Genomic DNA, 13556 nt, shown 5'->3' with positions numbered 1-13556 from the left:
TGATGATAATGATTATATTTTGATACACGCTGATGCCTTTACACAAAAACATTAGTTTAATATTTTTAGATTATCCATTTATGTTTAATAATACATTATAGAATTGATCATATGATCGCTTTGTGAAGCAAATCCTCTTATTATACAAACAAAAGTAATGCGTTGCAAGTTCTGGTGCTAAGATTAGTTTCGTTTGTGTTTACAGGATGTTTTGTTTGCTTGCAGGCTGGCGGCGCTGCAGGCGGCGGGCGCTAACGACTGGCGCGCGCGGGTGTGTCGGCTCAGCCCCGAGACGGAAGACTCGAAGGCCATCGAACGCGCCAAGAACCGCATCAATGTAAGTACCTATCTTATATTATTAAAACTCTCGCTGTGGCCACAATCGAACATCTCCTTATATTTCTATTTCTATGGTTAATTGATGGTGTCTGTTTAGAAAGACTGGAACAGATAAATAGTAAATTGACTGATTCAGTAGTCTTGTGCTGTAATTTGTCCTCATCATTGTTTCAGTCACCCAATGTAAGGAATGGAGGAAGGCCTTCCCCAAAGATATCAATTAAAAATATCAACACTACCACTGCTCGTTGAAAAAAAATTGTAATGATTGTAACAAAATAAAAAAAATGCCGGTAGTGTTTCATCAGATACCTAGGTTGATTGTCTTATAATGTGCGCGTATCAAAATTACCATTTACTAATTTTGATTATTTCATACTATAACTTGTTCTTAACATATAATATGAGTCGCCCGTACATAAATTTTATTAAATACCATAAAACAGTGTCTAAAATGTACATAAAAATGAAATTTAAAACAACTTATATACTATGAACATTGTGCATCATAGACCACTCGAATACTCTCTTGTGAAGGGTGCTTTTTCAAAAGTATGGTTGAGTTTCACACTTGCTACAGGTCCTTGTAGGGTTAGCCGATAGAGCTGTTCACACAATCGTACCCTCGTTTGTTTACTGCCTAACAGTACCTTTCTTTGTTTTCAAAGCTGTTTGGATACTTGTACGGTAGACAAAGATATTAAGGCAGAACTTTTTTTTATATCTGTTTTGTATGTAAATTAACCAACAGCTGTGTTTACCAGGTAATTGCTTATAGGTGTAAAATCTAAAAGGATGAATGGAGATCTGTCAATTTTTGTATGGTACTCTATTCAAAAATAAATAGTTTCAGACATATTAAATAACAAAACGATGATGTACTAAGAAAAAAAGTATACAAAATTCAAATTACTACATTTTAAAATAATTATTACGTAGTAGTTGTCCATGCAGACTTTGTATTGACAGAAGTTATTAGCATTTCAATAGAAAATAAAACTAATGTAACATAATTCAGAGTTATTACTTGATACAGAGTTAATTGGAAGACGGTTTAAAAAATTGAAAGTTAGTGCTGCTAGCCAGTGCGCTCTATGTTCACCTATTTAAAGCTTTTGAGTCTATAACCAATCACTATGTACAAGTATGTTGCGTTCAGTTAATCACTTTAACTAAGTTTTTGTCCTGAAATAGTTTTCGGTAATCAATCAAAAGCAAGCCGAGCCCTAAATAATCGGGTTAACGACGCCTAAAAATGTTTTTGGTCGGACCGCAAAGAATTTTAGAGTTAGGGTTTGTCAGAATTGAAATAATAGAGAATATATTTCAATTTATTAAAAGTGATCTATGTTTACGTATTATTGTAGCGGAAATGTAATTAATTTTGATGCATTTGTATAGTAGTCTCTCTTTTCTTTTACGCTTTTACAATTTAACTATTAAAATTGTAATTTCTTCAATGTTTCTATGTGAGTAAACGTGTTGGTTTTTTTTGGACTTTTACTCACGTAGATATAGTACAACTTTTACTCACATACACTTGGCATAGAAATGGCATTCGTTCACAAACAAAATTTGCTTGGGTCAAAGCCGTGACGTAGGACTCCATTTAAACGCAAAGCCTGATACGCCGACATAAATTGTATGTTTATCTTTCATCTAAAATATTTTTATTCATTGTTACGTTTTATAGTTTGGCTTTCCGGTACGTTGAACTTTTTGTCATAAAAATAATGTACATTAATTATTAGTTACATTTAAATTCCTTCAATAGATATTATCATTTTAGTCATAGAACGTCTTCTGTCATACATAGATATTCCTTATAGATTGCCAATAGGACAGGTTAAGCATCCAGCCTTTTTCGACAACCTTTACGAAGTCGTCTTTACACCTTGTGCCACCCTCAGCATTCTACGCTGCACTTACTGGTTCCTGGTTAAGTTAAGAGAAGAGACTCCAAAAGCTCAAGGATCCATCGATCATCTGTTCTACGTGCTATGTGGTCTTTAAATATATAGTTATAGCAAATTACATATTAAAATTATTTTTGTTCCATGACACCTTTTATTTATTTTTTCATTTAAGGAATAATTTATCGTATTATCAAACCTAAAGTTTATCCAGCAGCGTCGAAAGTGACACTATTTTTAATTATAATTAAATTACTAACCTTATTAGACGATAAATAAATCTTGTAAGTAAAAAGAGGGAATATTTAAGGTCTCAATTTCATAGAAGTGTTCACGTTATTAAGGTTTTAAAAAGAGTAACTTAAATATTCATTACTCTAATGTTTGTTAGAATATCATAGAGCAAACTGAAAAGCTGGCTGCGCGTCGAGTGCCAGTGTAGACGAGTGCTCTTGCAGTAATGTCGACCTTGCAAGTTCGATGTCGGCCGGGGGGACTTCGTGCATAGTGCAGTGTACATACCAAGAGGTGGCGCTCAAAGACTCATCTTTTCCTAAATTTAGTAATAAATTATTAGTTTGCATATAGGGTGATAGATTATAGTAAATGCTTTAAGGTGGTGAGTGTATGGTTTATTTATTTATTTCACATATAGAGGGATCGCTCGTTCTGAAATATGATAATTAATTAATTTTTTTTCTTCTCCAATGCAACAACTTAGTAACTTATAGCAGTACAAATTTTGCAGGGATAGATAAAAAAATATAACAAATTTTTGTATTTTGTTATCCGAAATTTGCTTTTTTTACTTACGCTATTTATGATTTCAGAATAGGGTGTACCATTCCTTTATATGTATAATCAATCTCTCTGTATAAATTAGACTAGAGGAAATTAACCAAATGGGTTAGAGTAGAGATCATTGGTAGCCTATAACAAGATATTACTCAACGAAAGCTTACAAAGTCCTTAAACTACTAGCGATTTGCATTTTATTAAATCTGCGTTGAAATATTCACAGTTGTTTAAAGCGTGAGCCTCTAGATAAGCTCGTTGTAGCAAAATAGCAGAACACGAGACCCTTTGTACCCAGACGAGATTACGCTTGGACCGTGTTGACCCTCTACTGGCTTTGTTCATTGCCGTCTATCGTGTTTTAATTTTATTTTCACGAAGATTTATGAAGCGACCGTCTGTTAGTGTAACCATAGTTAACTATAGGTTAGCAAAGTTTTGCCTCTGCCAAAAATTGCTTGTTTTTATTAAAGTACTATGTAAAGAAAGATTTTTGAGAGTTTTATAATAATGAAAGATTTTTTGTTTTTCGTTACTTTTAATTTATACGTTTTTCGGGAAACGATTCATTTGCGATAGAAGTCGAGCGCGAAAAATATCATATATTTACCTTTTTTAAATTTGAAGTCAATTTAAATAGGTAAATATGTAGTATATTTACTTTTTCTAAATGCATTGACATTGGAGCATGTCGTTAAACACTCGAAATCGCCTAATCGATACTAATATTATCAAGGACACAGCAGTGTACCAAGCGCCGATATCTCTTCCGAAGTGTTCATTGGTATGGCATGCAATACCTTAATTTTCTTTTGCCTTGAACACAGAAAAGATACAGAAAACACATAGAGAAACTACATAAGAGACTATTGATCAAAATTACTCGGAACCACTTGATTAGTTGTTTTAAATAAATATCCTTTGTGTAATTAAAAAGGTATTATTTCGTATTCTTCTTGATATCTGCGTTAAATGTGAAATTAATTATATTGAGCGATCAAAACTGACCGTTGTAGCTGTTATAAATGTTGATTTTTATATACTACATTAAATGATAAATTCAATATCAAGTTTATTCTAGGTTCAAATTTATCTACCAAATTTTATAGATGCACATATGTATATACTAATTTCTATATTTGTACTTTTAAAAAATATGAAATACAGAGTAAATTAAAAAACGGTAAAAAAAATTGCAGTAGATTAATATGTATTCTTTCAGATGCTATTCCGTACGTCAAAAGTAATAGGAACCTTTCCATTGTCTAAGTGGTAATAAAGGCGGGCAATAAACTTGATGCCTCTCTTAAACCGTCCTAAACCAATATGACTGACCCCATCTGTCGGCGAATAAAGCTTGTTCTGTGTTGATATTCGTAACTTCATTTAACGTATATTACCACACCGTTCCTTAGTTAACGTTCGGTAAAAGATTCTTTTTATTCATACATTCAACCAATCTGAGTCTCTAGTGCATGCGTTTTTGAATACATCATTTTTAATGCTTTAAACTGATCATATAAAGATAATGACGAATTCATATTAAATTCAAAATTCATTTGTAATATATGAGTACAGGTTGTTAGCCCAGCGGTAAGGTCTAAGATGTGCGATCGTAGGTCGCGGGTTCAGTTCCCAGGACACATTTGATGATTTGAGTACAAAAAGTCAAATTCCAATTTTATACCAAAATTTGAGTTACAGCAACAGTTCGTTTTCAGCGAGTTATTTTAGCTAAAATTATTTGCTGACCTGACCTATACGTAGGATTAGCTATGAGTAATATAATAAGACCTTTATAGATGAGAAAATGTTATTCAAATAATAATGTGTTTTAGTCCATAGACGCCCACTGCAATACATAGGTCTCTCCGAAAACTCTATGAGGATATAACATAATCGCCACCCTGGGCAGGCAGGTTGGCGATCGCAGTTTTATGGTACGCAGGCGTCGCGGCTGCCCATACTGTAGAAACTTGTTTGTTGGCAATTGCAATCCTATATAATTAATGCACGAGGTGTGAATTACATAAGACTGTATCCCGGGAATCGAACCAGCGACCTACGATCGAAAGTCTCAATCCTAGACCGCTGGGTTACCACGGCTGTTTAATGTGTAATATATGTTTATACACACAGTTGTCAGTATTTTCTGGTACATAAATAATGTGGACGCTTTTTCACCACGGGAACAGTGGACAAAGAAATTAACCATGTGAGAAACGAGTATTTCCAGAATCGATGCCACAAAAACGCAGCAACAGCCCTTCTGGTTCATCTATCGATATTGTAAATATGTTAACATTTTCCGGAAGTATTATTTTCTATGAAGTATTAGGAAATTTTTAAAAATGTCTACCTATTTGCTATGAGTGAGTGTTATTAACATTTTCCTCTAGTAGTTTATAGATAAGTTGTGACCAAATTGCCTATTTCTTATCTTTCGATAATAAGGGTAAAGTTCAAAGTTATTTTTAACCGTATCACTCGTCCGTTCACCGTAAATGTCAGTAGCACGATGCCACCCTCGGGGTGCTTTTGGATTTTATTTATAAGATAGTATTGTTTTATCTAACGTTACGTTATTACCATTTAACCAGTAATTACTGTTTTTAGAATTTGTATCATTTAAGATTGATACATTAACATTGTCTGCAGTATTATTATTTTTATAATAGAATGGTATCATGGAAATTTATTACCAATTTAATTTATATTATATTGATATTTTTTTCTAAATATCTTGCTATACAGTGTATAAAAGTTTTTTTAGTTTAGTACTTATGTTCACTATGCATTTAGATTTATGATTAAAATATATTTTTACGCCATCTATCGGAAACTTTGTTACTTCGTTATGCCGTTGACGTATAATTTAATTGGTTTGCCAGGAAAACCAGATTGCGTAGTTGTGATGTATATGTTGAAAGGTAAAATAGTTATTTGTAGGAGTTGCAAATATATTTAATTTATATATGGGCTTCTTTTTATTCGTTTCTTCGTGACTGTGGGTCGTGACGAATCATTTTTTAAATTAATTCTAATTTGTATCGCTAGGGTGTTTTGCTTACAACGTTTTCAGCACTATTTGCTACTATTATTTTCAGAATTTTCTTCCCGTCAATTTTTTTTTAGTTGCAGTCCTGCGAATGTGTGGCCGTCGTTTAGCCTTTCTATTTTCTGCTTTTACTATTAGTCTGTCAATGCAAGAAATGAAACAGTTTTGTCTGTTTCACTTAATACTATTAGTAATCTTAATTTTCAGAAATATTAGTACAAAAATTGGTTTCTCGCTTCTGAACTAATATTCAATATATTACAGAAGCCAGCGTTTTCCCAATTATAAATTAAATCTAGGTTTAAGGTACATACAATTAAACTAAATATTTATACATTCTTAAGACAATACAGAAAAAAAGCATGTGAAGATTTTAGACATCATAAAATTGTATTTTAAACCTACCTGATAAAAATACTTATTGAATTCGGACATACGATTTTTTTTATAGTTTTTTAAAGTTGTTTCCATTTAATGCATCGACGTGGTTATGTTATCAATTGGTTATCCTTGTATACTGAGTTAAAAGCCGTATAGGGAACAGCATTTCCTGTGTTTACCATGTCAAGGCAATCGTTCAGAGACCGGCTCGCTTCCCCGAAGCATTGTAAACGTTTTTTTGACCACAATGCAATTGACGATACGCCGAAATTAAATTAAATACAGTTAACGCAATTAAAGTGAATAAACTGTGTCGATTCAACCTTCTAGGCACGCGATGTAGGGTAGTGTCCTCTTTGCCTTACATGGTATCATAGCGCAATCGGTAGCCCTCGCCATAAAGGGCAGTGTCGGAAGGAGGTCGGCAGTGAATCCAGGTGCTTGAATGTAAACAGATTGTGCCGATATTTCCTGCCACACATCGACTATGTATAATGTTCGCTAGTATGTCTAGATATAGATATATGTCTGAGTACGAGGCGACGTTTTCTCCTTGTTACTACACGTTTTTTAAATTTATCTTAGTTCTTCTCTCAGACGTTTTTAATATTTTCGTTTTGATTTTTTATTATTTGTACTAGTGTAGAAGATTAGATGTCACATATGTAGGAATTAATAATCTAAATTTCAATGCATTTTTACTGGATTGTCGCTGTTATGTGTATAACATAAATCGAAGATTTTTTTTCATTTTACTCATTAAGAATAAATGAAACACTAGTTACATGATAACAGCCGAAATACAAAACAAGAAGTCACAAGTTTCCGCTTATACTACGATTTAGATAGTCTTTACGTACAAAAGACTCAAAATCCTAAAAAGAAGATACTCGGCATGCTTTACAGCATATATGGAAGATGTAACAAGGGCTTATAAACTAAAAATTTAAAAACAAAATCTTTATTATTAATTCGAGAATCAAAAGATACCTTGAGTTTTTCGAGATTTTATGCACATGGATTGACACTAAAAATCTTAAATTTAAACTCTTCGACCAATTCATTCTAAATACATGGAGCACGCAACAACAAAAAGTTTATCCGTCTGTTACTGCGACCATAGAGCACAGGGCTTAGGTTCCCTCTGCCGAAAATATAAAACATGTATAAATATAGAAATAATGTGCTTGGAATAATCGACAGGGCTATTAAAATTTTTAACGTATTAGTACAAGACCTAATAATATATTTACTACCTTAAACGATTTTTAACAATAAGATTACAAAACATCTGTTTACCACATGGTTACAAAACATGTGTTTACCATAATGTAACGACAATTTTTACTTTTTTAACAATCGAGCTATTAAAGCGCGGTCACGCCGACATATCTCATATTGTGTAAATTCGTGTTGACGTTTGTTCTATATTGATACTTAAAACTGGTGTAATCCTGTAGATATTACTTTCGTTTACGTTTATACGTGTCTATGATAGATGGTGACCAGACGATGCAATCTCATACCGTAAATTGAATATTGTCCTACGTAGTTGCTTCGTCTTATAAGCTAATATCACCTTGGCATTTTATTTCCATGACATGAAGTGGATTCCAATTCATTTATTCAATGAATAATACAGTTGCATTTAAGTTTAAAACGAGAGATCTCAAAAAAACAGACATTGGTTAGCAATTTTAGTAGTATTAAACTAGGAATAAAAAAGCTGTGTCCATGAAATGTAAAAGAAAAAACAGATAAATATTGAACGTAATGTTTAAATCAGAATTTTTGGTAGAAAAAGTATATTAGTATGTGTTTATTAAATACTAGTAGAAAGTATATAAAATACTTAAGTAGGTAAATAAATCTATTACAATAACTTCCCGCTAAAATATAAGTTAATGAATCAAGTTGGTACACATAACATATCATTTTCAAATAAGAACTTGTATCAATTAGTAGCAGAGGCATATATATGCCTTGTCGTTGTCGTCCGGGAGCTGACATTAATGTATGAATTAAGGAAATAATTAATAGTGGTCGATTTTTTAATTTTGTTTTTAAAATATTCATTTATGTTGACCTCTGGAAATGTCGTTTCTGGAATGGATCGAAATCAACCGCTGGGAATCCCTATTTATTAAGAATTAAAGAAAAAGTTTTACGATCTTTATTATCCTGTAAAACAAATTATTTAGAATGATAAAGTAGCAGTCAAATCCTATAAATTTGTATTGTATTAAAACCAGCAACATGGCCGGTTGTTGTGACACTATAAATTTACAATGCTCTGTTTTATAAATAACCTTATGTTCTTTCCTTCCACCGTATAAACAGGAAATTGCCTTATTAGAACAATTATATTGACCCAGTATTGGTGGATAAAGGTAAATAATGTTGTTTATTCAATCCACCAATTCGCTTAAATTTATCGACAGTTGCTTGAAATATATCTTTTTGTTATTGGAGATCTGTTATCGACATTATGTTCAATGTTCTTAAGTTATAGGATACAAGAACGTATATTAAAACTATATTAAATCATTGTACGTTTTTGTCCATATTAATTGTAATGTCTAGACCAAAATCTAATTATAATAATTTTACATAGTAGTTGCAAACGTTCGTACTTAAAAAAATCGGAGTAAAGTCCACATAAATTATCTTTTAATAGTTCAGAGAATAGTAACATTTAAAAAAGAACATGCAGATTAGATTCTTGAACTTAACAATTTTGTTTTTACTTACATTACGATCATTTTTGATTTCAAATAAAACTATTTTCTTCAGCTACTTACATATGATACTGTCACAAAAGAGGCGTCTAAACATAAATTGTCTTGCCGCTGTATTTTGCGCTTATCGGTTTTCTAGTACAAGTGTGGCAGCGATTGCTTCAACAGGATAAACAAAGTGGGTGTAATGCACCCCATTCAAAACGTCTTCAGTCTCAGCCTTGACTCGTCGTTTCTTCACAATTTGCTTTTTCATTTATATACCAGTTTTCAGAACCAGTCTTAAAACAAATTTATAAATCTAACACCAGCTCATAACTGTGGCTTACAATATTTAAAATTGCACAAATTACGTATTAGAATATTGATTCTTAGTTAAATAGTATGGAAACTAAAAATGTACATTTCATTCTGTTATAATATCGTCTCCAAATTTCAATAAATATATAATGTGACAAGTAATATTTATAATAATATCACCCACAATACGATATCTCGATGTTTACGAATTTTATTTACGATCATAGCATGTGCGCTTTTTAAAAGATAAAGTCACATATTATATAAATTATATTTAAGAAAAAACTTAAAACAAATTTTTTATAATAAATTTCAATAACATGAAAAATAATTATTTAAATTTTCTCTGATTATCATGCATATAAACCAACAGAAACTTTATTTACGGATTAATACATTTGAAATTAAGATGTCAATTAAATGAAATGTAAATTTATTTTTATCTAAAATAAATATAAAAAAATTAAATTTCTTATATTTATTTTAGATAAAAATCTATTTCGCTATTTTTTCTCGATTTATTATGTATCTATTTACTATCCAAATTTGCGAAAACCAGTAAATTATATATGGTACACGTCTATTTATTTCTAAGTTACTGCATATTTTGTGATGATACACGGTGCAATTTTACGCATACGTCATTTTTGTTTTCGTTCCGAATAATCTTGACCCGCTTTTCATTTTCATAGTACATATTAATTCACACGGTTGCTCTAACACGACCGTGTCCCGTAAAATTAGAATTTTGTATGTTTACGGTATTTTATTTAACTTTTTCAACTTAACTGTTCAGTAAGTTTTTTATTAATGTCAATTATGAATTTAACCACTGCTTCTTAAAGTGATAATACCGAGTCTTCGGGTGTCTCCGGTATCGTGCAGGCGATTAATCTATGATTTGTTATATATTGTGTATGATGATCATAGTCTTTAATTCATTTTATTATATTTGAAATAAAAGTATGAAAATCCGTACAATTTTTCTGTGATAAACATTTATGAGTTTTTAATAATTTGTTTCTATTTTTTTCAATCATAGTTCAAAAACTAGGATCTGTTGACAGATTTTGATTACAAAAATACCAAAATTGCATTGCGTACGATGGTCAGTCGTAGTCTGTATTGTTTTTACCAGAAGATTTGTGTAGTAATAATCAGGAACATTTTTTTATAATAGTGACGGGCTTATCTAAACTTCTGCTAGCGTAGTTGTGTTGGCATTAGAATTGTAAATTGAAATACTTGTCTGGAAAACCTTGGCTTTGAACCCACGCGTCTCTGTTTACATCATCTGTCGCTCGTCTTCCGAGAATATGTTGGAAAATTAATAACGTCGTAACGTTAATTAACTTTGCCGGGGTGTTCTCATCTATTTATCTGGCTTCGAACGCATACACACCGCTGAGTTATTCAGCTGTTTGTGTGCCGTCCATTCGACGTCATGATCTATCACTAATTATAATTTTGGCCACCGCATCGTCCGCCGCATATTTTATACAGTAGTATTTGCTTTATATTTTTTGTTCTTTGCTAAAAATATTACGTTGTGTCATTGCGATATACCTACTAGTTCTTGAGCTTAAATCTTACTAGTTTTCCTTATTTACCGATTTCGTAACGAAGTCACAAATGCGTTGCCAACCAGATTTAATTGATATATTATTTATTATGCCAGATTTGAGTATAACACTCAAAACTTGTCACAGATCGGACACACTTGTCGTATGGTGACAGAGGAAAGTCTTAGAGCCCTGCTTCCAGATAAACCGTTAATTTTGAACAGCGGTTAAAATTTCGTCGATGATGAGTGGCATAGGTCTGCATAGGGTGAAACCTATATCTAGAAGTAAATGATGGAATATTACTGATTAGTTTGTACGATTGAGACTGGAAATTAATAGACAGCTTATTATTATTTTCGTAATCAACGGATGTGATAGTACATCCCCATGTTATACGCCATTCGACTCGGGGGACCTTCCGGTACAAATAGATTTAATCAATGAGTCATAGCGCTTGGGTCAAATGTACAGAATACAATTGTGGTGGTAATGTATATCTAAGTTTGTTAAAAGTTATTGTTATGAATTCACGCAGAAAATAAATTGTGTTCTGTTGTAATAAATTTGAAATCGACTACACTCACGGTCTACATTGTAAAGCTTTATACGCCGAGTGAATGAAGGATTTTTCATGACGTTTAAGAAAAAATAATTGATGAAAATCTATCTTAGTTTGACGAAAGAAACCTTGATTTCTAAAGTATGGATTTCTTATCCGGAATCCTTGAGTTTTTTAATATGATTGTTCAGTTCATTATTGTAATTGTGTATCCTCAATTCTTATAAATGGAGTAATTTTATTAATGTGGGAATGTATTAGTATAAGCGATAACCGCAAAACAAAACAAGAATTTAAACTTTTTGTTCAAATTATCGTGAAAGACAAATAAAAATATTTTTTAGTAGTTACAACTCTTAGAAATTGCCTGCGCGTACACTGTACTGTCGCAACGAGATTTGCTGGCAAAGCCGTGTTGTTGTTAGTTTGATACCCGCACGAAACAAAACTACGACCATTTAATTTAAAAGGGCCAACAGGGCATAACTTTGGATGTCATAACAAACATACCATTTAAAATCTATTAACCTATTGATTTACAGATAAAAATATGATTTGGTAGTCTTCAATGCGGCCCAGATAAGCAACTTTCTATGGCAATAGGTAAAAAAGAGATTTTTGCACATATAACTAACACGTTTACGCTTCGTATATTCACATAAATTCAAATCTTACTGTTATAGAAATAAAACTTAAGATAGCTTGTTTAAAAATGTTCATTCCTAACAATTACGCATAGGTAATCCACACACCGTAAAGTTTTATTGTGTAAATTATAAATGTAATCGTGAATAAGGCAGTGAAAGAATTCTCGTCTCGCGCTGCCACGGCTGACATTTCGAAAACGGCACTGTTTCCTTCAAAACTATCGGTGCCGTGAATTTAGGTTCGTTTATGACTTCATCGTAATTAAAAGCCGATATGAGGTGCATTATAATGACGATATTGATTTTTTACGTAATTATACTTACATTATTATTCATATTTACATGTATTAAGTTGAAAGTGTTCGAATTTTTTTCTTTGCACATTGAATGTGTTTAGTTTTTTTGTTTGTTTGTTGGATTCTAATTTAGGCAAATATTTATGGTAAAAAGATGTGAAAAATTTTTCATTTCATTTTTTTATTCAATTTATTTCTTTATTACAGTAAAAATTTAAAATGTGTTATAAAATAATAGAAAATAATATAGAATTAATCCCCGAAATGCCTTGAAATTTGTAATAATCCTAAAATGAAGGTTTGTTTGTAGCCATGTACTCTCTACTCCTTATTTCTTAAGCTTTATTTTTATAAAAGTATTTTTAAGAATTTTTATAAAAGTCAGTTTCTCATTTAGCAAGAACTGAAAGAGATGCGATCTCTTTTTTCAAGGGAAAGGTAATAGCTATAATGGCAGAGAGCGCGGAATCATTAGGTTAGGTTAGAAACGAAAACGAATGAAATCTAAACTAAACACACAAAAAGAATGCTTATTATTAACAGGAGATAATTTCGCGTTTAGTTCTAAACATTCTCATTTGCTCCTGGATAATAAAAAATAAAATATTTAAGTAGTTAAACTACGATAAAGAATTGTATATTTGATTGACTTTATTTTAGGGATGGTTGTCTATCTATATTATAGGGAGCACATTTAAAAGGTAGATGTATTATCCAAGTTGCAACTTGAGTAATGGAAGTTAATAGGCGCGTCCTTTTATTTTTAAAAAACAAAAACCAGCCTGTGCCCGCACACGACTGCGTCAGTGACCCAGCGCTGCGGTCAGACTCCTCGGCACCGTCAGTTGTTTTGACGGACTCGTCGTGCGTGCGCGCCGGTTGCGCCTAATACCGTTTTAATAAATTTACTTAAACTTTCTCTAACATCGAATCCATAAAGTGCAAAGTATGTTCGTACTAAATTT

General features: G+C 31.9%; 1 protein-coding gene across 4 annotated transcripts in view; it reads left to right on the top strand.

Annotated features, from left to right (window-relative positions):
* LOC137919152 (supervillin-like) overlaps positions 1–13556 on the top strand; it is a 210394-nt gene that overhangs the window by 173875 nt on the left and 22963 nt on the right. For all 4 annotated transcript variants that reach the window (XM_068762131.1, XM_068762132.1, XM_068762130.1 and 1 more), the window contains one exon: positions 226–337. In XM_068762131.1, coding sequence (XP_068618232.1) covers positions 226–337 — 112 coding nt within the window. The remainder of the gene's footprint in view (positions 1–225; positions 338–13556) is intronic.

The sequence above is a fragment of the Battus philenor genome, unplaced genomic scaffold, assembly GCF_028537555.1.
Source record: "Battus philenor isolate CCGP_79_NKW_IND1 unplaced genomic scaffold, ilBatPhil1.0.hap1 SCAF_16, whole genome shotgun sequence".
NCBI lineage: Eukaryota > Metazoa > Arthropoda > Insecta > Lepidoptera > Papilionidae > Battus > Battus philenor.
This window is presented reverse-complemented; position numbering and strand designations above follow the sequence as displayed.